Source organism: Rhinolophus sinicus, linkage group LG06 (assembly GCF_036562045.2).
Source record: "Rhinolophus sinicus isolate RSC01 linkage group LG06, ASM3656204v1, whole genome shotgun sequence".
NCBI classification, from domain to species: Eukaryota; Metazoa; Chordata; class Mammalia; order Chiroptera; family Rhinolophidae; genus Rhinolophus; species Rhinolophus sinicus.
Genome location: NC_133756.1, coordinates 159538477 through 159563242, shown reverse-complemented (window position 1 = coordinate 159563242; position 24766 = coordinate 159538477). Strand labels below are relative to the sequence as shown.

Below are 24766 nucleotides of genomic sequence, written 5' to 3'. Positions count from 1 at the left end.
CCACAGACACCCTTGCAGCTTCCTCCTTCCGGGTGCGTGCCGGCCTGTGCACCCCCAGAGTCCTGCCTCAGCCCCCACTTTGCCACGCTGCATCCTCCCAGCATCTCTGGCAGGGCTGGAGATTAACAGGGGATGGTGGGGCTGGGGGCCCCCCAGGAGCAATGCCCACAGCTCTCCAGACTCGATGGACAATGGCAGGCGAGTCCTCCGTCTCTCTGAAGAGAGGCCTCCATTTCCAACTTGAAACCCAAAAGAGTGACCTTGGCTTTGCACCTTCCAGGGCCTCTGAGCAAGCTCCAAGCTTTGCAGGGTAAGTCTGAGGGTCCACACCTGCATCTTCTCATTTGCCGGCTTTCTTTCTCCTTTATATTTCTCCAACTTATCCAAACTGCTGCCCAACCTGTGAAGCCTGGCTCAGATGCCACCTCCCCCAGCAAGCCACCTCAGAACGCCACCCTCCCCCATATTCTACGCACACAGGACTGAGACACAGGACATCTGGCCTCAGTTTCCTGTCTGTAAAAGAAGTGGGTAGAACTTCGGCCTCTGAGGAAAACGGTTCAATGCAGAGAGACCAGCAGCATGTGTCTCTTAGACAAACAGGCCGGAACCTCCCTGTTCCCCCACTGCTGACTGTGGGTTCTCTGTTCATTCTTTCATTCACCGGCTCACTCCAGTGCCGGGTACTGGGATATAATAATAAGCTACATAGTCCCTGTCCCTGTGGGATGCACAGTACACCTGGGAGACAGCTACCCAAAAAAAGCACGCTCACACTCCAAGTGTAACGTTGCAATGGTACAGCGTGCATGGGTGGGGCAGAGATTTCACTTAAGGGGATGGTGAGGAAAGGCCTCTGGAAGGGGCTAGATGACGGAGCTGAGATCAGGGATGACTGGGTTAATTAGGCAAAGTGAGAAGGAAGGAAGGGCATTCCAGGCAGCAGGAACAGAATGTGCAAGGGCTCTTTGGCAGCTGGAAGCATGGCCAGTGGAAAGTTCAGAAATTATTTGTGCTTCGTTGATTCTAAGACACTTCATTTCTCACATTTAAATCTCTGAAGTCAGGTTGCACGGTAGAGTAACTACTGGCTGGCCGCAGTGCTGACATAGTTGTCATTGCCAGCACGTGCCCACACTTCAAAAGCATCAAACCCTGCAGAAAGGGCGTCAGCAGCCTAGAAGGAAACCCCAGAGGCAACAGTGGAGTACTCTTTTTTTTTAAAATTAGTTTCAGGTGTACAAAGGCCTTTCTTTTTTTCTTTTTTAATAAACATTTTTTACTTATTTAAGTGTGTTTTTCCAGGACCCATCCACTCCCAGTCAAGTAGTTATTTCAATCTAGTTGTAGAGGGCGCAGCTCACAGTGGCCCTGTGGGAATCGAACCGGCAACCTTGTTAAGAGCGCCGCGTTCTAACCAATTGACCTAACCGGCGTTCCCCCGCCCCACCGCCCAGCAAAGCACTCTTTAACCCCCAAATAGTAGGAGGCCCCTTGTTTAACCCTCCCGAGATGCATCTGAAATGAGTATTATCCTCTTAGAAAGTTGTCATGAGGATTCCAGGAGCGTTCATTGAATAGTCCCTGGGGTGGTTATTACGTTTAGTATTAATGAGATCAAGGATTCCTCCTAATTTGACCATCTGTGAATCTTCTGTTTGCATTCCCTGGGGATTCCAGCCCAGGAAGTCCTCCAGAGCACCTGCTGGGGTTCTCAGAGCCTGATGACCGGGCCTCATCTCCTGGCCACCGATGGCCCCTGCCTTGCTCAATGTCTCCGAGTCTTGCACACCCTTCCGCAGAGGCAGGGGCCGTGTCACCAATTGCTCTCACATCCGTCACTCCAGACACGCCTGGCTGCACATCAGTCTGGTTCTCTGACTTGGTTCAGCTGAGTCAGGCAGTTGGGGCGGTTGGGGGCATGGGGGTGGGAGGAGGCTTCAGAGGGGTTCCCTCATCCACTGACGCAGAGATCCTGGGATTTTGATGCTCAGTTAGCTGTGGAGGGCGTTCATCAGAGGCTGGAAGTGGTCCCTCTCCTTTGGGTAGATTTTTCCTTCATAAGATTTTTCAGATACGTGATCAAAAATGTCAAGAGTGGGGTGAGCAGTGAGCTCAGTTGGTTAGAGCGTGGTGCCAATAACACCAAGGTTGCCGGTTCGATCCCCGCATGGGCCACTGTGAGCTGCTCCCTCTTTAAAAAAACGAAGAAAGAAAAAAGAAATATCAAGAGTGCCTCAGGGTGGGGGGGGTCTCTAGAAGAGGGTAAACGGGGTCTAATATATGATGATGGAAAGAGAAGTGACTCTGGGTGGTGAACACACAATGTGAGATATAGATAATGTATTACAGAATTATACACCTGAAATCTACGTAACTTTACTAACAATTGTCACCCCAATAAACTTTAATTTATAAAAAAGAAAAGAGTGCATAAGGGTATAGAGAAAAAAACCAAGTCTCCCTGTCATCACTCTTATCCCCCAGGCCCTGATCCCCCCTTAGCATTTGGTGTGCTTCTGAGATTCAGCTGCCTGTGTCCATCTAGAATGGGTGGTTGCAACCACACCCACAGCCGTGCACCTCCTTGCTTCTCAATCTATTTTGCAATTTGTTTCATTTCTGTTCAGAACCATTGGCCTTGGCCTTTTTAATGGCTGTGTAGTATATTCTACCATGTTGCTATCCCACCATCATTTAAACTGTCTTGTTGACAAATATTTAAAATATTTACATCTTTTGCTATTACTAACAGTGCCATCATGATTGCCCTGCTCAGATGGCTTTTTCTGGCAATTTTTTAAGGGAGTCCAGTGCCCACTGAAGCCGGCATGAGGACCCACAAGGTGGGCAAGAAGCAGAGAAAGACAGCAGACAAACAGACAATGTAGTCAATTGCCGCTGTCTCCCTGCAGTGTCCTCCCTCTGGGGCTCAGCTTCCCATCTGCACAGCGCGGGGGTAAAAGGACTCCACCTCCCAGTTCCCTTCTGGTTGTGAGTTCTGGAGAGCCCTGGTCTGACCCCAAAGGCCAGAGCAGAAGGGCACTGGGGCTCAGGGAATCCAGGGTAGGTGGTGGCCAGGTCCAGCCAGAGACCGGGACCAACCAGGGCTGAGTCAGAGAGCAGCTTTTTTCTCCCCATCTGTGATGGGCCCAGAACACTGCCTAGCATCCCAGCAGCCTGGCTGGGGCCCAGCTCCCTAACAAGTTGGTACAGGGCCCTAAGCCCAAGAACTGAAAACAAAAACAGGCTCCAAGGCCTTCTGGGTTCCTGGCCCTCTGGTTTTGGGTCTGAGGGACTCTCTCCTCCCCACCCAAGTGTTTGAGATGGGGTGGGTTGTCCCACCAACCATTTGGGGGTAGAAATAGTGGAGCCAGAGCTAGAAAAGAGCAAAAATGACTGGCAGTGGCCCAAATGAGCTGCACAGGTTAGAGGAGATAGTGGGAAGCCAGGGCCTGGGAGGGCGGGGACCAGGACCATCTGCCCAGTGCCAGGCCAGGTGCCCAGGACGTCGGGGCTTCAGCAGTTGACGAGAGCCCAACCCCCCACTACCTGACTGTTAGCCAACTCTCCCTTCCTGCTCTCCCCAGGGTGTCCCCACCCTGCCTCACCCTAAGCCTCTTACCAAAGCTGGGATGCTGGCACCAGTCCTCCTCCAGGCAGCCTCCACCCAGCACCCAAGGAGTCGTTTAAAAATATTAACTGGCTTATGACCCTTCCCTCTTTAAACCCTCCAGTGGCTTCTCCCTGTACTTTGAATCAAGTTCCAGCCTCTCACTATGACCTTCGATATAAACTTCAGAGAAATCACAAGGGCTCATACACACACAATCTTCACGCCTGTGGCAGAAGAGTCACAAGAGACATTCAAACAGCAAACCAGAAGAATCTATCAAATTGTCACTGCTTGCCTTCACTCCATCGGTAGATACTTCAAGCCAGATACCTAGAAATCTTCTCGACTAGCTGCCTTCAGAACTCAGAAACTAGGATTATAGTTAACCATTGTTAACTATAATTATTAACTATTGCTTTTCTTTTGTTTCCTCATGTTAAATACCTGACTGCTTGTACCACAGGCCTAACTTAGGGAGCCAGCCACCTTCAACAGCACCGCCTGAAATGAGAGACCACTGTCTAACTGAACTGACCTATTCTCAGGATTGAGACTGGTTTCAGAAACAATATATAATAATAATGTCTTAATGGGTCCTTTCCTAATACTTCAACCTAAAAATTGGCGCAAATATTGAGCTGGTTATAAGACCCATAGATGTCTCTGGCCCATATCCCCTCTCCAGGGGACACGATAGACCCAAGAAAGGCATTGGCACCTTGGCATCGAGCAACTTTAAAATGTTTTGTTTAATTTATGATGTTTTCTGAGAGAAAAAATCTTGATCAAAAGGGAAACATTGAAGAAATAAAATGGAGTCACTATAGTCAAGCTGCTAAATTACTAAACTCAAGTAGGTTGAGGCACAAGGAAACGATTCTGTTTTTGCTTTAACTAGCCTGGGAGCTTAAACTTTTGAACTTTTCAGTCCTGAGTCAATGCCTGGATGTACATCAGACCTCCAGATAACCCTCTGATTACCCCCGAAGGACTAAGGAAAGAGTATTCACTATCCAGACCACCAGACACCCAGTATCCAGACCATCCAGACCACCGGTCATCTAGAGGAACCATCTCAGACCAATCCAGAGGCTAAGAAGGCAGGACTGATTCTTCTCAAGAATGTACTTTTTATTCTAAGAACTCAGCTCTTCTCTCTTCTTTGGAACACTCTGGATATTGCCTAGTTGTGTTTCCGGTTTATAAACCCTAAGACCCTTGAATAAATCTTTATCATTTATTTCTAGCCAAAGCCTCCCAACTTTTTGAGTTTATTCAACGCTGCCTTATTCCACTCTGTATCTTCCCTTGTTTGCTTTGTTTGTTCCCCACTGGAGTGGAAGCTCCCTGAGGGCTGAGACGTTGTCGGGCCATCCACGGCTACAGTCTGGACACAAGCCACAGAAACCATGAGAGAGCCAACATTTACTGACCACTTACCTGTGCCAGCTCTGCTCTGTGCATGTATTAATCACTGAATCCCCTCCACAGCTGTAAAATACCGGTACTATTATTATCATCCCCCTTTTATGATGAAGAAACTGACACACAAAGAGGTTAAGTCACTTACGTAAGACCCTACAACCAGGAAGTGGTGGAGCCAAGATATAGAAAGCAGCCAAATTAATGGTTTTGAACAAATGACTTCCTATTTCAGAGACAAGGAAAGTGAGGCTCAAAGGGGGATGGGGTAAGTAGGGGGCCTGAGGGTAAACCGACGTCCTCAGACTCTGAAAACTGCATCGTCTTCCCTCCCACTGCCTTGTTGCTGTCTGGCAGGAGAGCAAGGCTGGAATCTAGCACCCAGTTAGCAAGCCTGGGGAGACCCAGCTCCAAGACCTGGGGTTGCCGGCCTCCCTCGTAATTAAAGACACACATTAAAGACAGCTCCAAGGTACCATTAAGCATCCATTAAGCTAGCAAAAACAAATCCAGGCAGTAAAACTCGTGTTGGAGGCGGAGAGAGAAGCATATGCACTCATCGCTGACAGCCCTCAAAATGGCCTCAGAGTTTCCAGAGACCAATAAAACTGCCACAGCCCTTTGACCCAGAATACTGGCATTTGGGAACATGCACTGAGGAAGGAGCCCAAGAGAAAACGAAAATAGAAATGTGTCTGAAGCTGCCCCTTGCCAAATACTGGAGACACCCAGACGTCCACCAAGAAAACCCAACTGAGCCACAGCTTGTGGACAAAATCCCATCTCTGCTTTCACCTGCTCTACTCAGTCCAGACTTCGATCATCTTTTTTACTTTTAGGACTTAGCACAGGCTGTTCTTGCCACCTGGAACACCCTCCCCACCTGTGTTTACCTGGCTATCGCCTATTCATTTTTCAGTCACACAGCTAGAAGTCATTTTGTCCCTCCCTTACTTCCAAGGAGGGTAGAGTTGTGGGCAGGGTCCTTTCTCTGTAATGCCCCAAGCTCCCTGACCTGGGCTACAGCTCCACGGTGCTGACTGCAAACACTCATCCAGGGGCTGGCGCCCCCACTAACTGTGAGCACATTGAGGTGGGAACCAGAGCTTCATGGCATTGCAACTCCATCAGAACACATGCTGGGGACCTGGAGTTGGTCCTGCAGTGATGCCAGTGGGGCCCGTGCCTGACCTGTTCTCACCACTTTGTCCCCTGATGACTCTCAGCAAACAGCCCCTGGATGCCAGACACCTGATGTGACTGTGGGGGTGCACAGGGCAAGTGGAACGCCCAAGGGTCTGAATGTGCCTTTCGTAACTACATAATCGCAATGCTCAGAAGAGACAAGCAGCTTCATGTTAGGAGAAATCACTGAGATTATAAATCCATCTTTGTAGTGGTGGTGGTTGCATAACTTGGTGCATAGACTGAAAGCCACTGAATTGTATGCTTTTAAAGGGTGAGTTTTATGATACGTACATCATATGTCAAAAAACTCCATCTTTAACGAAGCTGAGGGTGTGGGCCATATGGACCAGTTCCAGAAAGGGACCAGGAACAAGCTGTCATCCTCCGCAAACAGGACTGACCTGAGGCTTTGAAGAGTAGAGCGATTTGGGCAGAAGAGGAAAAGGAGGGGCGTCTCGGGTGATAAACACTGTCAGGGAGATGCTGAAGAGGCAGGAGCTTGGAGGACCCAAAATTAAGAAACTGGGGTGACTATGGACACCAAGGTTGCAGGGACAGAGGCTGGGAGATATAAGGCCAATGAGATATAAGTGGAAATGATAGGTGGCAGCTTCCAGAAACCCTTTTTAAAAGAAGTCTTTTATCTCCTGTTCCCCATTTCCCCCTTCCTGCTGGCTGGACTATGGCTGTAATGGCTGGAACTCAAGTAGCCACAACGGACTGTGAAGCAGAAGCCATATGACAGAGCAGCAAGATGGAAGGAACGTGGGTCCCTAATAATTACGGAGCTGCCACACTGGCCCTAGATTATCAACCTTCCTATTCCATATCTGTGAGCTAAGCAGGGAAAAGGATAGCTTTCTCTCTCCCTCCCTTCCATCACTTTTTACTCTTTCCCAAAACATGTGTTGAGTATCTCCTGTGTTCCCCATCCTGAGCAGGGCAACTTACCTGTGTTAAGTAAAAAGATACGATTGCCAGATCAAGCAGGGAGTTGATGTAAATATAAATAACCTTGCAGATTGATATGCACGCTCATTACTACCATGAATGTGCATTCACACAGTGTTTCCCTAAGTTACATAAACACATACTCACATTTTTCTCTCTCCACTATTACTTCTCAGTGCCTGTGTGGCCAAACCCCAACCTCCACCAGCAGGGTGTGTTCCCTTGGGGCCAGTAGCCTCCACGGCTCTGATCATGGCGCCTGTGTGGCTGTACCCAAGCCAGTCTAGGCTGGGACTCCTCTGACCCTCTTTTTCTCTCAGAAGCTCAGATTTGATTCTCTAGGGCCTGGCAAAGATGCCCCTGGAGACATCTTCCCAGCTTCTTAGGGTGAGACTTCAGGCACCAGATAACTTCTGGAGGGTCCTGGGGGCCTAGAGACAATGGACAATAAGAGAGTCACTAGCCCCCTGATACTGATGAGGAGAAAGACCGATGGAGCCATAGCCACAGGAATCCTCAGTGACAGGACTGGGTTTGGACCTCTCTCCACACTCCTAGCTTTTCCCTATGGACATGCAGGCTGCATGGTGGAGAGCAGGGCTTCTTTTTATTTTTCTTTCTATAACCATTTATTGGGCATTTACTGTGTGCTAGGCACTGTGCCAAATGCTCTATGTAAATTGTCTCATTTATTCCCCCACATCATCCTCACTTTAAAGATGAGGGAAGTGGGGTCAGAAAAAACTAAATCACCTGCCCAAGGTCACCAGCTTTTCAGTAGCAGGTCAAATTCAGTCTGGTGGTCTCAGCCCAAAGCCCAGTGACGCTACTCTGCTATGAGGCCTTCAGGCGGGGATAGAGGCCCCCCTAGAACTTCTGAAGGACTTCGGGTGTTCCTTGAAACCGTTAAAGAACATTAGGTATCCATGTGTGCATATGTGCACACATGTGTACAAACATGCATTTTCTAAGGAAGAAGGCATTGCTCTTAGTACTTCAAAGGAACTCTTGGCCCAGAAAAGGCCCAGAACCATGGATGCTGAGTAAAACCCTTGGCTTTCTAGGTGGGGTTGCTGTGGCCTTGGACAGGTCAGGACAGGCAGGTGTTTTATTTGGGGATGTGTTGGTAGGCTGTTTCAGGGTGCATGGGTGGGTGGGCTGGTTGGTTGGTTTTAACATTGGCCGTTTGGCCACCAAGCAGCCCATGAAGATCATGCCCCCTGCTCTGCCAGTCACAGCCTCCGCCTCCAGAATCCACTGGTCCAGGCCACCATGGCCTGGCATCCCTTATTTATAGGCCTGAAACCTGGCCTGTCTGCCAGGAGCTCTGCCATGTTCTTTTGCCATTCGATCTGGGGCCTTCCAGCACCCGGAGCAGCTCACAGGGCACCCCCACACCCACCCCATCAAGCTGAGCCATATGGACAGCAGCCAGGGCCACCGAGTCCGAAGCCCCACCTCCACCCACACCCAACTCTCTTGCTGGCTGAAGGGGCCACCCGAGCCCTGGAAGCCCCTCATCCTGGCCTAAAGGTCCAGCCAGTGGCAACAGGACCCTGGAGGGGACGCTTCCTCTCAGAGGCCTAGCTGGGCCTCAGCCAGCCAGGTAAGAGGCCAGGAGGAGAGGAAACAGAGGCAGCTGAGTGGCAGTATAGACACTGGACTTGCTCTGAGAGCAAAGATCTGCCCGAGTGGCGTGAGGTCTGCCGCAGGGAAGAGGAAAAAGGGCGCAGGGGTGCAGCCGCCCACTCGGACGCTCTCTCACCCTGGGCTTTCAGGTGCTCGAGACCACTCACTGGTGTGCACACAGGTGACTGTGGGGGAAGCGCTATGCCTCAGTTTCCTCATTTTGTGTGACAGGCGGATTAAGAGACACGGTGTCGGCCGGCCTGGTGGCTCAGGCGGTTGGAGCTCCGTGCTTCTAACTCCGAAGGCTGCCGGTTCGATTCCCACATGGGCCAGTGGGCTCTGAACCACAAGGTTGCCAGTTCAATTCCTTGAGTCCCGCAAGGGATGGTGGGCTCCGCCCCCCGCAACTAAGATTGAACACGGCACCTTGAGCTGAGCTGCCACTGAGCTCCGGGATGGCTCAGTTGGTTGGAGCGCATCCTCTCAACCACAGGTTGCCGGTTTCGACTCCCACAAGGGATGGTGGGCTGTGCCCCCTGCAACTAGAAGGCAACTGGACCTGGAGCTGAGCTGCGCCCTCCACAACTAAGACTGAAAGGACAACAACTTCACTTGGAAAAAAGTCCTGAAAGTACACACTGTTCCCCAATAAAGTCCTGTTCCCCTTCTCCAATAAAATCTTTAAAAAAAAAAAGAGAGACACGGTGTCCACAAAAGAGAGGGCCTTTCCACCATCAAGTCGAGGACAGCGCTGTGACACAAAGGAGTGGTCAGCTCCCTGTCCTGCCCCAGCCCAGGACCCCAAGGGATGGCAGGTTGTGGGAGAGAACTAAAGGTGGGTGGGTGGTCACCCCTGCTGAGTGCCCCATCCACATGGACACCAGCCCAACACCCAGCCCTTTCACCTCCAGCCAGTGCCCCCCAGACCCCCTACCTCCCAACACCCAACAGGTACCCAGGTATCAGTCCCCACCTGTGGGATGTCACTCAGTCATCAGTTCTTCCCTGCACTGCCCACCTGGTGTCTCACTTCCTCCCCCTCGCCCCCACTACAGTTCTACCTCCACACAGAAGCCCAGGTACGAATCTAACCCAACACTGCCCTGCAGATATCCTTCCCTGGCCTGAGGTGCCCACAGGAGGAAAGGTAAGTGGCTTACCAAGTCTTAAAAGTCCCCCTCCCTCCCAGCACCCTCTCTGCCTTAGCTGTCCTGTGTGCAGCAGCAACGTGGGGCTGTTCCACCCTCTGTACCTATGGCCACACTGTTCCCTCTGCCGGGGGCACCAATCACACTGCCTCAGGGCCGTGTCTCCAAAAGGCCTTTCCTTGACCTTCTCCCTGACCTCACAGTGAGTGTGGCCTGCCCTAGACATCTCTGAGCCCCTGCAGATAGCCAGGCAGGGCAGGGAGCCTGGTGCTGACAGGACCACAGCAGGGCAGCACCACAGTGACTAAAGCTCCCCGGAAGCTGGCTGACTGGCTCAAATCTGAACTCCTTTTCAGTGGCTGAATGAGCCAGGCCCTTCCTTAACCTCTCTGTGCTATCACAGGGCGGCAAGAGTTCACACCTGAGGAATAGAGTGAAGAACTGAAATGAAGTCACTATACTCAAGTGGCTAAATTCCTAAAATCAAGTAGGTTGAAGTGCCAGGAAACAATTTTATTCTTGTTCTAACTGACCTGGGAAAACGAACTTTCCAAACCTGCCTCCGTGCCTGGATATACACGCACACCTCATTTTATTACACTTCGCTTCATTGCACTTCATGGGTGTTGCATTTTTTACAAGTTGACTATAAGACCTTCCACCAGCAAAAAGATGAGGACTCACTTTGTTGTGGTTCTGGTTTGGAACCAAATGCACCATATCTCCCACCATCTCTCCGAGGCATGCATACACATCAAGCCTCCAGATAACCCTCTGATTACCCACTAAAGGACGAAGGAAAGAATGTTCACTATCCAGACCACCTGACATCCATTATCCAGACGCCAGTCACACAGATTACTATCTCGGACAAACCAGAAGCTAAGAATGCAGGATCCATTCTCCTCAAGAATGTACTTTTTACTCTCAGAACCCTCAGCTTTTCTTTCTTCTTCGGAACACTCTGGGTATTGCCTAGTTGTGTCTCCGGTCTATAAACCCTAAGATCCTTGAATAAATCTTTATCATTTATTTCTAGCCAAAGCCGCCTGATTTTATTTGCGCTCCATTTGACACATCCCACAGGCTAGTCAGTGAGGATTTTTACTACACCTGATGCACTTGCCCCCTTAGGCTGTGAGCTCTAAACACAGCAGGGGCCTGATAATCGCTGCTTACTGCCAAGCACATGGCTTCCCAGGGCCAAAAGGCAAAGGCCCAAAAGCAGGGCCTGCAGAAAGCAACGTCCCCAGACCCTCACAGTACCCCAACCACTGCTTAGGGCCTCACCATCCTCTCCCGTCCACAGCTCACCTTGTCTCTTCTTCCAGGGAGCTCTCCTGGACTTAACCAGCACTGCCTCTATTAATGAAGCTCTTTCTGCCAGTCAGATGGTCCCAAGGACCAAAGATCCTTCCTGGGATGTGGGTGCTCCGGGGAGGGGGTTCAACAGTCTGAAAAAATGGTGGGGCTGGGGCTTGGCCGGGGGAGAGGGGGGTGGTGTTTAGAGTCAAAGTTCCTACCCTAGGGTTTATGGTCTAAGTGAGATCAACCAGCACCCAAAGATCAAATGAAAAAGTTCTGGGTGTGAGCCAAGCTCTTGTCTGCCTAGGGCCTTTCCCGATGTGCTCCCTCTGCATAGACGCTCCTTCCCTTGCTCTTCAGACCACTAGCCCTTTCTCCATTTGTACACTGATGCTTCATAACACCTCCTTCAAGAGGCCTTACTGGGGCAGCCGGATGTCTCAGTTGGTTAGAGCACGAGCTCTCAACAAGGTAGTTGGTTCAATTCCCGCATGGGATGGTGGGCTGCGCCCCCTGCAACCAACATTGAAAACAGCGACTGGACTTGGAGCTGAGACTTGGAGCTGAGCTGCGCCCTCCACAACTAAGATTGAAGGACAACTTGACTTGAAGCTGATGGGCCCTGGGAAAAACACACTGTTTCCCAATAAAGTCCCTGTTCCCCTTCCCCAAAACCTTAAGAAAAAAAAAAAGCCTTACCTGATTACCTCCTAAATTAAATCAAGGTCTCCTATATTAATCCCCCTTTTAGCCCCTGCCTGCCCGTTACCCCCACAACCCCACAACCCCCACAACTATGAGTGTCTTAAGGCCTTGGACTTAGCAAATCAACGATTCAAAATCAAGGAGACAGATGTGAACCAGAAGTGTTTGTTTATTGCAGAAATCTGGCCAAGGTTCCAATTGGGTGGCCCAGCTGAGGTTGAGCTTGGGCCCTCTGCCCTTGACTGGGCAGATGAAAATAGGAAGGGTTTCAGGAGTATGTTGGCCCAGGGCCTCAGAGCTGTGACAGGATGTTGGGGGCCAGGCTGCAGGTGAGGCCTGTGCCATCAGGCTCCACATTCAGGGACTTCACTACACCATCATCTATCACCATGGAGAATCTGCCAGAAAAAGGGCAGGGCCAGTTACAACAACCTGAGGCTGGGAATGGAGATGGGGGGGGGGGTGGCAGGGGAACCCCACAGAGAACCCTCTCACTTTTACCTCTTGAGCCGTCTATTCCCAAAGAGGGACACCAACGAGTCATCTAGTAACAAATCTGTCTCCTGAGAGGCAGAGAAAAGGGTCAGAAACCCCCAGAACAGGCCAAGCCGCCCAGCTCCCTACATTGGCCATGTCCCTCCAAGTCCCTGTTTCTAAGGCCTGGCACAGGGATTGCCTGGTAGGGTGGGGGTTGGGGGTACACTCACCTTCCCAAAGGCCCCTGTGGGGTCAGCCAGGAGCCGAACCTAATGAGAAAGTAAAGGTCACAAGAAAAATCTCCTGCCTGGCCCCTGAGCCAAGCAGGACCCCCACCTCACCTTGCCTTCTGCGTTGTGGGCTTTTCCCCACTCTTCAGTCACGAAGACATCGTTCACACTCAGACATGCCACCACCTGGGCCCCCTTGGCTTTCAGAGCCCCAGCCTGCTCCACAAACCCTGGCAAGTGGGTCTGGGGAGGGGAAACAAAGGTTCAGGAAAGGGGAAACTGCCTCTCTGATACCTTTCATCAGACAATGAGAACTGTGTAAACCACAGTTCCTTTTTGCCTTGGCCAGTAGGAAGCTCAGATCCACACTTAAGTGTTCTGTGGTCAAGACCATGAACTTCCCATGGGCATAATTATGTCTTATTTACCTGAGTCCCAAGTACCTTCTATAGTGCCTGCCACCCAGCAGGGTCAATAAGAGCTGTTGGATTTCACAGCAGGTCCCTTTCTCCTGTATTCCTGGTACCACTATCTTTTCAGAGCCTCCACTTATTTTCTGAACACTCTTGATAGCTTTTTAACTGTCATATCATCTACATACTATTGTTGCAAGCTGCCTCAGGATGAAGTGGAAGACTTATGAACAATACAAACAGGTATACAAGATCCCAACTGCTGAGACCCAGAAGGGCAGGATCTCACCTTGGAACAACCGGGGGTAAAGGCCCCAGGGACTCCAAACAGCACCCCTTTCTTGCCCTTGAACAGCTCTGCCAGGTTCACCTTGTTCCCAGGCTGCCCTTCAAAAACCACCACGGATGGGATGGCATCTCCCACCTAGAGGGAAGGACTCCAAGGTAAGGGTCAGGGAGTGGGGGGGGGGCAGGTAGGGAGGGCAAGGGAAGGGCAGCAAATCAGAGCCAGGGGGACAGAGGGCCTGGTAGGAGGACCAGCTAGCAGTGCCTGGTGGAGCCAGGGTTGACGAAAGTCAGGAAAATCCTGTCAGAGTTTCCAGAGGCCCCTCCCTGTTACCCTCCCCTCTCCCCTGACTGCCTGGTTACCCCACATCCTCCAGATTTCAAGGTGGCCCAATTCCTTTTGAGGACCTATTGGTAACAACAGTAAAAGGGAAAGAAAGCCTCCAGGGTGTCGCAAGGAGTTGAGTAAACAAGCTGTGTTACTGGAAAGAAGCGGGATAATTGAGCAGATGGAGGAGGGGCAGGTATTTTGGAGGAGAGGAGGAGACCGGAATGGAGGGAGAGGCCCCTGGCCAGGTCTGAGTGTCCCACTCTCAAGAAGAGAAAAAGGGAGGGGGCAGCAGCAGGCGGGGAAGGGATGGTGGTGCAGGTCCCTACATCCAGGGGGTATAGAATGAAAGAAGGAATCTCTTGAAGGGGGAAGCACCGGTCTACCTGGGAGTGTGTGAGGGCTTTTAGGCAGGACGGAGACAAAAGGGAAAGTCAGGGGTTGGAGAGACTCTCTGAGAAGCCCAAAGGTTGAGAGTAGAATGAAACAGAGGGAGGAGGGGGTCTCAGAAGAGTGAGGTGGTGGAGAACGCAATTCTAAGGAGCTGGGAATGGTTCAAGATGAGGAGTGAAGGACTAAGCAGAAGGGTGGGAATTAGCTGTGGGTGGAGTGGAATGGGGAAGGTACAGTGAGGGCTCTATGAGACACTTGTTTCAGAAAATGGGAATCAGAGTGATGCCCAATAACCTGACAAAAGCATGCGGGAGGGTATGGCTGGGAGGGGGATTATGTATTGGGGTAGAAAAGGGACCCTGGGGGCAAAGGAGAAGGTTCCAGAAGGTGGGGGAAGCCATGGTATTCAATCGCTTGAAAATGGTGGAGACCCATCACAGGATGTCGCAAACTAGATGTGGAAGAGAAGCCTGGAGAGCCTCGGGGACCGTCCCAAGAGATGGTGCAGGAGGCCCTTAAAATTGGCGAGAACGGTCGGACAGCCACGGGGTCTTGTTGAGGGGATAAGGGGGACGGCGGGGAGAGGTGCGTAGGGCAAGAAAGAGAGAGGCCAGCAGGGTTTGGGGCTGGGGGCCACTGCCTTCAGTGGCACAAAGGGCCTTGGAGGGATGGGAGGGGGTAGGGGGTCAGGCCAGGCCCGCGGTCACCTTGATAGGGGCCATAGCTGCAGCGGCGCTTCTGAAACAGCGGACCCTGCCAAGTGTCCACTCTGGGCCTCCTTCCAGGTACGCTCTAGCTCCCGCCGCTGCCGCACACTGGACGGCGGCTGCCCGGGCGAGTAGCGAGCCGGTTCGGTGTCCCAGGACGTACATCCCCGTCTATCACACGCCCAGCTCCGTGGCCGCAACTGCCCCGCCCCCACCAAGTGACAACGACAGGAGGCGGGGCCTGGAGCTCCGAACCGCAGCAGAACCCTGCAAAAGGCGGAGCCTCAGCGAACTGCCCCAGCAGGCCGCCTCCACCACGGTGGGGGGCGCGTCAGGGGCGGGGCTTCCAGGACGTTGGGCTTATTTGCATTTGGGGCTGGACCATTGGCGCAGTTATAAATGGGCGGAGCTTTCGGCAGCCGCGCAGCTTATTTGCATGCAAGGATGGGGTGATGGGCCTAATTGACAGATTGGGGCAGTGTTTCCGTTCCTTAACCGAAAGCGGGGGCGGGAGACGACGGTGTCAGGCGCCTGTGTAAGAGTACAACATATTTATTTTGCATTCAACGAAAGCCCCTGCATTGCGGCTGTCTTACATATGATTTGCATTGTACATGATTTGTAGCGAGTGGAGGTTTGCCTCAGCCAAAACCACTGGGCCTGCGCCCTAGCAACCTCCTACAGGGATGCTTCCGGTAGCTACCCCTGACCCGACCAGGCCTTTACGCTGTATCTTGGCTCCGGCGCGCACCAGAAGTTCCAGCAAGTTCGCTGCTTCCGCTCCTACCAGCCGTCTAATAGGATAGAGAGCAGAGCGGCCCCGGAAGTGACGAATAGGAGTGTCGACTTTCTTCCGGTTCCGGCCTGGCGAGAGCGCTGTGGCGACATGAAGCTGCTTACCCACAACTTGCTGAGCTCGCATGTGCGAGGGGTGGGACCCCGTGGCTTACCCCTGCGCCTCCAGGTACCCGCCCGGGGACGGTCTCGCGCCCCTCTTCTGGAATGGATAGGGAAACCAGGCGCTGGTTCCTGCCTAACTAAACCCCTCCGCCCCGCAGGCCACCGAGGTCCGCATCAACAATGTGGAGTTCAACCCGGATTTCGTGGCGCGTATGATACCCAAGGTTGAGTGGGAGGTGCTTCTGGAAGCGGCTGATCACGTGAGGACCCTCCCCCTGCCCGTGCACACTCTGGCGTGGGGTGGGGCGTAGGGGTGGTCACACCGCAGCCCCCTGCACCAGGCCAGGGTCTGGGATCCCCAGAGATGATTTAGGCCTCTTGCCTACAGTTGCGTCTGATCGAGGTGCCCAAAGGGCCGATTCAGGGGTATGAGCAAGATGAGACATTTCTGAGGAAAATGCACCACGTGCTGCTGGAGGTGAGAACTGGCCCATCACTTGCTTCCCCTTCCTCGCAGCCAGCCACCCCCACAGGCTGCCGGTGCTCAGCTCTGTTCCCCTCTTCCCCGAAGGTGGAAGTGTTGGAGGGCACCCTGCAATGCCCGGAGTCTGGTCGGATGTTCCCCATCAGCCGCGGGATCCCCAACATGCTGCTGAGTTCCGAGGAAACTGAGACTTAATCGAGCCAGGCACCAGTTTTTCATTCTGTGACCATGTGTAGCTTTGTTTGTGTATTTCCTGTTAGTTTTGTCACGTGTATCCCCAATTCTTGACCCAGTGACACACCACACAGTGTTCTTGAGCTCGATATATTTTTTTCTCATTAAAGGTTCAAAACCAAAAGCGGTTTCTTTTTGCAACAAATATACATTAAAATAGAGTCTCTGTACAGCCAAGGGCTCTGGGCCCTGGCTTGCCCCATGTCCCTGCGCCTCTCTGGCCAAACCCAAAAATAAATATAGTGTTATTGCTCTGCAGGGCATAGAGGCAGTGCTTTCCCTACCCCCTGAGGAGGCTGGGTGGGAGCTGATGGGGGGCCCTGGCCACCCCAGGGGTCCAGGAGCTGGAGCCTGCTTGGAGTTATTGCTTGAAGGGGTGGGCAGTAATGCCCAATGCAAATGATGAGAGGAGCGAAGGGGGCAGGGGCCTTTGCTCTCCAAATACCCCTCTGCTCTAGAGAGGGGGTCGGATTAAGCAGCAGCAAAAGCATCACCCACTGGGAGACTGTGGCCTCCACTCCCTTCCCTCCCTGAGATCAGGCTTCTGCCCCCTCCCCACATCCCCTGCAGCCCCCTATGGCTTCCGCAAGGCCCCCTACACTCTGGGGGCATGTTATGGCTTGCAAGGGGCAGCACTATGCCCAGAGCCTGGGCGCACACATTCCCAGCTTCTAACACCCCCGAGGAAGGGGGAGGGGAGGGCGTAGGGCCTGCTCCCAGGGGCTGATGGTACTGCCCTGGCCCTACCAGCAGGCTGTGGCACTGCCCAGACCCCAGCTCTGCCCCCTTGGGGCGGACCCCATGCTGGGCGGGTCCTGCCAGCGCCCCCATCCATGCCCACCCCTTGCCTCAGTCCATCATGGCCTCGAGCATCTCCAAGAACAGCTTGTGCATGGGCACCTTGCCTTCCAGCTTCACCCCATAGAAATGGGCCAGCACTTTGCCAGCTGTCTGGCGAAGGAGCGGTAGCGTGAGCAGCAGCCTGCCTGCCCGCCGCCGCTCAGCACCCCCTCCGGGGCCCGCCCGGCCAGCTTCATACTCCAGCAGGGCCTCATGGAGAGCTTCTCGCAGCTGTTCCACCGCCTCAGCATCTTCAATGTGCACAGAGTCTGCAAGGAGAGGGGAAAGAACTGTTGGCATGGGCCATCTCCAGGAAGGGCAGAGCCCACGTCTGCTTGGGTACTGCTGGATGGGCCTACAGAGGAGCCAGACACAGATTTGCTGATTGGCTGACTGAGGCACCACTCATGGCTCCTACCCCTGAGCCAGGGCCCACCTTTTCTCTCAATTATGGCTCCATTTTGTCCTCCCTACCTTCCTTCCTCTAAATCATTCACCTTTCCACGTAAGTATGGTGGCACTAGGGCTCAAAATCCTATGTGCAGTTCCTAGCCCTGCCTTTGCCTTGTTTTGTGGCTTTCAGCAAGTCTCTGTTCCCTATGCCTCAGTTTTCCTTGTCCACAAAATGGGGCTGTGCCACCATCAAAGTTATGGAGGGCCTAAAGGAGACCTGTCAGTGCCTACCCAGACTCACCTGAATTGGCAAGGGCCAGGGCCTTCAGCAGAACATACTCCTCCCGCTCCAGCCGCAGAGCCTGTAGTCGCCGCACCAACTGCAGCAGGGCGGCCCCAAGTTCCCCCAGGCCAGCTGCTCGCGCCCCCTCTTCATCCAAGACCAGGTCCTCAGCGAAGGCCAGCTCATCCTGCAGCGGCAGTGAGCGCTGGGCCACACCCAACACCAGTACCTCCATCCATACACTCTGCAGTACTGACATCTGGTCAGACAGCGACAGTGACGAGAAGCCTGGAGGGCAGTGGGGAGCAGACCTGGCTGAGCAGGTGCACTACGGCCAGGCATGGCCTGGCCCACTGGGGGAAGCCTCGCATCACCTGGCCTTTTACCTGGGATACTCTTGGCCCAGCTGATGGTAACCACAATCTCTCGGTCAAAGAGGTCACAGAGGGTAGCCACAGCTGGGAGGTGTCCATCAGGGCCCGCTGGGTCAGGCATGGCATACAGCTTCTCCGGCTCCACCACCAGCAGATGGGACACCAGTGCATTCACCGGGGCTGCAGTGACAGTTGGAAGAGGAACTGGAATTCGAGGAACTGGAATTCATCAACCAGGAGGCTCTTCAGGGTCAAGCATCTTCCCAGAGTCAGTCCCCCTGTGGCCTTCCTCAACAGCCACTGGCCTGCAGGGTCAGACACCTCAGGGAAGGGCTCTACCTATCTCCCAGGGGAAGCCAGTCTGTTTGTGGACAGGTTCTGAGTGTTACAAAACCTGTCCCCATCCCCAGTGGTACTACTCAGGGACTGACACAGAAAAGGTATTTTCAGAAATACTTCTTGGAGGAAATGAATAAGTGAATAGATGAAGGGAAAATTTGGGTTCCAGTGCCCAAAATTACTAACCTAGATGAATGACACCAGATAGGTCTCTTGTGTCCTAGCCCCACCCGACCCTAGCGCTCCAAGGACCCACAGCACTCACCTGTCTTCCGAGGGCCTCCAGCTACTGCCAGGGGTCCAGCAGGGAAGGGGCCTGGGAACGGCAGTGGGTCCACCTCTGGCCGCCGCTTGTACTTCTGTCGCCCACCCCGGACACGGTCCAGACGTACCCCTTGAATTGTAGGACAGGGCTATGTCCATGAAGCTGGGGGTGGCTTGCTCTGTGGAACCTCCTGCCCAGTCCATTCCACCCGAACTTCTCAGGCCTTGCCCTCTCGGGCCCCCTGTGCCCAACTCTCCCAGCCCTCGCCAAGGCCCCAGCCCAGCCCTCGCCAAGGCCCCTGCCCAGCGCTCACCCTCCTTGAGCATGCCCACCCGCAGGCACTTGGTGAAGCGACAGGCCTGGCAGGCCTTGCGTCTCCGCTTGGTGATCTCACACTCGTTGGAGGCCGGACAGCTGTACTCGATGCTCCCTGCCAGGAAGAGGCAGGGCTCCAGTGGCGGCCTCCCAGGGCCTGGAGGGGGCCCAGCAGACAGGAGAGCCCTGACTCGCCCCGGGCAAGCACAGGTCTGGGGAGAGCAGGAGTGCCGTGAGTGGGGCAGGGAAGCCCGGGGCAGTGAGGGGAATGGCTGCTGCGCTGGGGGCCCCTGTCTGGGCAAGAGAAAGGTTGGGACCAGGGGAATCAGGCTGCATCTGTCCCAAGCCTCTTGTCAAGCCATGTCTCCTGGCTCTACTACCCTCATCTGTTCTCCTCAAGGGCACAATGACCTCTCCGTTGCTACACGAGATGGTCAATTCTCATCCTCATCTTAAATGGCCTAAAGGAGCATTGGACATCGTTGGTCACATCCTACTAGAAACACTTCTTTTGCTTCTAGGACACATAACTGGTTTTCTTCCCACCTCACTGGCCACCGTGTAGTTTCTGCATTTCCCTGGCTCCTTCCATTGAAGAACCCCAGGGCTGCCCTCGGACTTTATTTCCACTGATTCACTCCCGTAGTGATCCTACCTAGTCGTGGGCTTTCAAATTTATGTCCTGCCTAGACCTACCTGAACTCTAGACTCATATCCCACTGCTTCCTTGACATGTTGCATGTCTGTAAGGCTTCAAAAACCTAACCTGTTCTGTATGGAGCCCCCGATCTAACCTCCAAAATCTGTAACTCCATCTGCCCAGGTGCCCAAGCAGAAATCTAGGATACACCTTTGATTCTCGCACCTCAAATCCAACCCATCAACTGATCCTGGTGGGCTTTACCTCCTAATATGTCCAGAAGCCAACCTCTTCTGCCCCTGGCCAACTGCTTCTACCCTTGACCCGCGCCAGTCACTTCACCTCCTCTCTGGCCTCCTGCCGTCCTTGCCTCCTTCAGTTACTCTCCACACAGCAGCCAGAGGCATTGTATTGAACCTAAGTCAGATCCTGTCCCTTCCCTGCTCAAAACCCTCCACTGAGCTCCCTTCTCAAAGTAAAAGCCTATGTAAACCCCGCAGCCTGAGGCCTATACCCCTGGTCCTCACCCCCTTTCTGACCTCACCCCTCTTGCACTCTGCTCTGGCTCCAGGCCCCTGCCTCAGAGCCTGCAGCCCCCTTCCCTTCTTTGGATCTCTGCCCGTTGTCACCTCAGGGACGCCTTCCCTGGTCACTTTGTGAGAATGCCAAATGCCCTCTGCAGACACCTCCAGCCACTTGTCCCTGCTTTATAGTTTCTCATCAGCTCTCAGCACCACCTAATATGCCACATATGTACATATTTATCTTCTATATTATCTGTCTCCCCCCTTTACTGTCAACTTCAAAAGGGCTAGGACTGGCCCCAGCACTAGAAACAGGGCCTGGCACATAGTGGGCTCTCATAATAACCGGATGAATGGATATATGGCAGCCCTCCCAATCTCACAAGGCTACCGCCAAGACTGAATGACACAACCAGCCAGCACGCCCCTGACGCCTTTCTCCTCATAGCACACTTTCTCCTACACCCTACTTCCACACTCAGGCTGCCACACTCAGTTCAAGACGCCTCCTCAAGGAAGCCCTCCAGAGCCCCAGATCTAGCCAGTTTCCTCGCACACACCCTGCTCCTAGCCCTCCAGCATTTACTATACTATAACGGCTATACTATACTACAGCTATACTGTAACAGCTATACATACTATAACAATTGAGTGCAATTAATCATTTTCTCTATCCCGCCTCTATTAGAATGTCAACTGTTTGAAGGCGGGGCAGTCCTGCCTTAGTCCCAGCTATGTCCCCATGCCTGGAACAGTGGCCAAGGCAACAAAGCACAGGTTTGTGAAGGCTCTGGAAGCTGGCAGGATCCCATCCTGACACTTCCACTAACCAAATGTGTGTGACCTTGAGTAAGTGCCATACCTAAGCCCTCAAACCTTCAGTTTTCCCATCTATGAAACTAGAGTGATAAAAACAGTACTTACAAAGGTGGGCTGTGAGAATTCAAGGGGGTAATTGAGGTTAACACATTTGGCTTGGTTCACAACACCTAAATATTCAATATGTGATTACTATTTATAGCTAGTACTCAATAAATATTTGTCAACTGAATCAACAGAGAATGAACAGTTCCAAGGTGCGTAGGAGACACCTGGACGTGGAACTGCTGGCTCACTGGTCTTCAGAGCCAGAAGAGAGCACAGAAGTTTTAGACTAGTGAGTCTAGGCCAAGTCAAAACTCGCTGGAATGTCACAATCATTCGTGAGGCACCTGTCCAAAGTTCGGTTATTAGTAATAAGCAGAGACAGCAGTCTGGCATTTAAGAGCTCAGCTCTGGACCTAAATTGACCCAAGTTCAAATCCTGGTTCTGCCATTTTCTACCTTTGGGACTTGAACAAAGTTTTAAAAACCTTCCTGGGCCTCAGTTATGATAACAGTGCTGGCACCTCATAGGTTGCTATGAGGATAACTGACATCATGACCATAAAGGGGCACAGAGCCTGGTAAGCACTCAAGAACTGTTCTCAAAAATTACATGTTATAACCCCAAAGTAACCAAAAGTAACGTAAAAATATAAATAACAGGCACATCCCAAGTAATGCCTATTACATCACCATCTTGCTCACTCATATTTTGATATGCTCTCCTGAGAGAAATCCCTGAGTACTATTAGCAGGGGTGCCTACGAGTCTTTTTAAAGTTAGATACTGAACTAGGATGCAGCTTCTCTGTTAGCCAAACAAACCTGCCTTGTGCTGGTGCTGCTTTGGGGAAATCAACATAAAGGGGGTCATGTTCTATGCTGGTGAGAGGCCAGCAGCTGCCAGAAGCAAGAGCAAAGCTTAGGAGGAGGCAGAGGCTGTCTCAAATTTTTCATAACTTTACTAACAACTGTCACCCCAATAAATTTAAAAAAAAAAAAAAATTTTTTTTCAGAGCCCCTGTGGAAAGTGCTGGGTCTATTGTACCCAGAAACCTAGGAGGCGTCCCGAGTCCCCTCTCACATCCCATATCCAAACCATCAACACATGCCGGTGGCTTTATTTAACTTTTAGGGAAAGAGCATTCCTGGGAGATAAGAAGGCCTAGGAACAGCAGGCTGCCAACCCCCAGTGGTACCACGGCAGTCTGGGGGTCTAGTGCCACCCAGCATTGCACCAATTGGGTAGCACCAGGCCCAGAAGGCAAAGGGCACAGGGGTGGGTTGGGGGCTCACCCTGGATGGTCCTCTTGAAGAAGGCTTTGCAGGCCTCACAGGATGCCACTCCATAGTGGTAGCCGGAGGCCACATCCCCACAGACTAGGCAGAGGCGTTTGGGCAGGGAGCTGAGCACCAGCTTCCCACCACCCTGCTCACCAGGCCCAGCCCCCTCCCCATCTTCCTCTTCCTTGTGGCCTGGGAGGTGGCGAGTGGGAGCTGGGCCAGGGGCCAGGGCCACAGGGGGCTCGGTCTCAGTCTCCGAGGAACCCTTTGGGCTGTCGGGGCTGGCTGGCTCTGCCTTGATGTAGAGAGGCTCAATGCCCACCACCTGGCTGGACATGGCGCTGGTCACCTGTGGGGAGAGACCTGTCAGGTCACAGGGAGGTGCTGGGATGGGGGCTGAAGAGACACCTTGCCACCTTGGTTGTCCAACCCCAGGCTTGGGGCCAGGCTTCCACGCTTAGCCAGGGGGAGGAAGTGGGGGGCAGAGTCCAAGGAAGGGCTGCCCATGAAGAGAGCCCCCCCTCCAGCAGTTGCTATGGGAAAAGTCTCCAGAGCCCCCAGGGCCAGTAACTGACAGCAAGTCTGCCACTTGGGAACCTGCAGGAAGCTTGGAAACACCCTACTCGCACCCAGGCCAGGGAGCAGGGTAACCTTGGCCCCAGGCGACCTTCAACCCCATCTGGAATACCCAGCCAGAAGCAGGACATCTCTCAATTTTCTCCAGATATTGGGGACCTCAGTGATCTCCCCATCACCTGGGTATCCTCCATTCAAGAGTGTAAACAGAGGCACACAAACCCAAGGGCAGTTGATGTGTTCACACCCTCATACATTTCCACTCACCTGGATTCTCAGGTGTCCTCCCATATTCACACATGCTCATTCTCACACTTCGCCTTTCCCAAGCCCAGTTCTCACCCATGCTCAGATTTGTCTTCCCACAATCCTCCCCAAGTGCATACCCATAAACAAAGTCACACTCAAGACTCATAATCACACTCACTCACAAATACACTTACACTCTCACTATGCTCCCACACTCACAGGCAGCAACCCTTGTGGAAACACATTCAGGGCTTTCACACCTGACACAATGCCCCCTCCTGTCCCAGCAAGCCCAATCCCAGGCACAACGACAGGCGTGGCTCCACCTCCTTGCACACCCCCTCACCCCACCCACCAGCACGTTCACTCTTACACTCCTGCTGCCGCAGAGTCCTCTACCTCCGGGGCGCCCCGCCCCCACAACCTGCGTACACCTACGGGAAGTTGCCTAAAGTTGCCGCGCCTTCCCTCCCCCTCCGCCCGCGGGGGACCTCTATCAGGTTATCAGGAAGTAAAAGGGGAGTGCCAAGAAGGAGGAAGTTCTCCCCTGCCGGTGAGATGACCTTTGACCCAGAGAGAAGGGTGGCCCAAGGCCCCTTCGAGCGCCCCCACGTGGTCTTCAACGCCCCTTCCCCGACAGGGACCCTCCCCATGTACCACCTCGGCCCGCCCCTGGGACTTCAGCATGCTCCAGGTGCTGGACTGAACCTTGCCCTAGGACTGGATCCGAGGCCCAAGCTCGACCCTGGCCGGGACCTGCAGCCCAAGTCAGAGCCGACCCCTGCCCCAGACCGGCGCACCAGAACCTGGACGCCGGATCCTCCCCAGAGCCTGACCTCGTCCGGCTCTCACCCGGGTCCTGACCGTGACCCTGTCGGGTCCCGGAGCCGGACCCCGCCTGGAGCCCGCCCCCGCCTGCCTCCCTGCCGCGCTCGCACATGGCCCCCGGCGCCCCGCCCGCCCACTCCCCCAGCGGCGCTCCCCTCCGCCCCCAGACCTGGGGCTCCGACTGGGCGGGCGGGCAGGCATGGGGGCCGAGCGGCCCGGAGCGCCGGGGTGAGCCAGGGGCCGCTGGCAGCCCCTCCTCCGCCGCCTCCTCGGGCCGTGCCGCCCCGCCGCGCCGCGTCCCCTCACTCCGCGGCGCCGCTGGCGGCTTGTAGGACACAAAAGGACATCGCGGCCGCTTCCTACTCGGCTTCCTCCAGCTGACAGCGGGGGCGGGGCCGGCCGTGCGCATGCAAAGCAGGGGGCGGGGCCTGACGCCCTATGCTAATCAGACACTTGAGGCTGGCAGCGCCTGCGTGACGGGATGAGTAGGGGCGGAGCCGGCGAAGCCAGCGGGCGCGCCTTCAGGAAGGTCCAGCCCCGCCGCTGCGAACCACAGCGGCGCACTTGCGTCTGCGGCC

At 53.6% G+C, this 24766-nt stretch overlaps 3 protein-coding genes and 1 long non-coding RNA gene across 6 annotated transcripts; 2 read left to right on the top strand and 2 right to left on the bottom strand.

The window, feature by feature from the left end:
* The first annotated feature begins 30 nt into the window (after window positions 1-30).
* LOC141572283 (uncharacterized) lies at window positions 31-4862 on the top strand. The gene is made up of 2 exons (XR_012497625.1): window positions 31-310; window positions 3738-4862. It is a non-coding gene; the product is annotated as an uncharacterized LOC141572283 (long non-coding RNA).
* A 7253-nt stretch (window positions 4863-12115) lies between these two features.
* PRDX5 (peroxiredoxin 5) lies at window positions 12116-15104 on the bottom strand. Its single transcript, XM_019737824.2, has 6 exons — window positions 14798-15104; window positions 13374-13508; window positions 12783-12914; window positions 12672-12710; window positions 12466-12527; window positions 12116-12362 (listed from the first exon to the last, which is right to left on the bottom strand). Exons 1-6 carry the CDS (start codon window positions 14960-14962, stop codon window positions 12257-12259), a joined length of 639 nt encoding a protein of 212 aa, XP_019593383.2. The 5' UTR covers window positions 14963-15104; the 3' UTR covers window positions 12116-12256.
* A 173-nt stretch (window positions 15105-15277) lies between these two features.
* TRMT112 (tRNA methyltransferase activator subunit 11-2) lies at window positions 15278-16539 on the top strand. Its single transcript, XM_019737825.2, has 4 exons — window positions 15278-15761; window positions 15856-15957; window positions 16086-16175; window positions 16269-16539. Exons 1-4 carry the CDS (start codon window positions 15684-15686, stop codon window positions 16374-16376), a joined length of 378 nt encoding a protein of 125 aa, XP_019593384.1. The 5' UTR covers window positions 15278-15683; the 3' UTR covers window positions 16377-16539.
* On the bottom strand, window positions 16490-24587 carry ESRRA (estrogen related receptor alpha). Of its 3 annotated transcripts, none has more exons than XM_074336565.1 (7): window positions 24358-24587; window positions 22548-22884; window positions 19223-19339; window positions 18910-19038; window positions 18318-18524; window positions 17950-18219; window positions 16490-17524 (listed from the first exon to the last, which is right to left on the bottom strand). In XM_074336565.1, the coding sequence occupies exons 2-7, from the start codon at window positions 22870-22872 to the stop codon at window positions 17265-17267; spliced, it is 1308 nt and encodes a 435-aa protein (XP_074192666.1). In that variant the 5' UTR covers window positions 22873-22884; window positions 24358-24587; the 3' UTR covers window positions 16490-17264. The 3 variants fall into 3 exon arrangements, with proteins under 3 accessions (XP_074192666.1, XP_074192668.1, XP_074192667.1); XM_074336567.1 differs by having other exon boundaries at window positions 18318-18485; window positions 19223-19436; window positions 24358-24585; XM_074336566.1 differs by having other exon boundaries at window positions 18318-18485; window positions 24358-24585.
* Window positions 24588-24766: the final 179 nt, after the last annotated feature.

What these genes read in the sequence shown, in the direction of transcription:
- PRDX5 (XM_019737824.2), bottom strand. Translation starts at nt 14,962, where the DNA reads ATGTACGTCCTGGGACACCGAACCGGCTCGCTACTCGCCCGGGCAGCC. An exon ending in CCCACAACGCAGAAGGCAAG is followed by an intron (nt 12,711 to 12,782) that starts GTGAGGTGGGGG and finishes CTTTCTCATTAG; the next exon opens with GTTCGGCTCCTGGCTGACCC. An exon ending in GGGAATAGACGGCTCAAGAG is followed by an intron (nt 12,363 to 12,465) that starts GTAAAAGTGAGA and finishes TTTTTCTGGCAG; the next exon opens with ATTCTCCATGGTGATAGATG.
- TRMT112 (XM_019737825.2), top strand. Translation starts at nt 15,684, where the DNA reads ATGAAGCTGCTTACCCACAACTTGCTGAGCTCGCATGTGCGAGGGGTG. An exon ending in GCTTACCCCTGCGCCTCCAG is followed by an intron (nt 15,762 to 15,855) that starts GTACCCGCCCGG and finishes TCCGCCCCGCAG; the next exon opens with GCCACCGAGGTCCGCATCAA. An exon ending in TGCACCACGTGCTGCTGGAG is followed by an intron (nt 16,176 to 16,268) that starts GTGAGAACTGGC and finishes TCTTCCCCGAAG; the next exon opens with GTGGAAGTGTTGGAGGGCAC.
- ESRRA (XM_074336565.1), bottom strand. Translation starts at nt 22,872, where the DNA reads ATGTCCAGCCAGGTGGTGGGCATTGAGCCTCTCTACATCAAGGCAGAG. An exon ending in GGTGGGCATGCTCAAGGAGG is followed by an intron (nt 19,039 to 19,222) that starts GTGAGCGCTGGG and finishes CTACAATTCAAG; the next exon opens with GGGTACGTCTGGACCGTGTC. An exon ending in TGGAGGCCCTCGGAAGACAG is followed by an intron (nt 18,525 to 18,909) that starts GTGAGTGCTGTG and finishes GATGAATTCCAG; the next exon opens with TTCCTCGAATTCCAGTTCCT.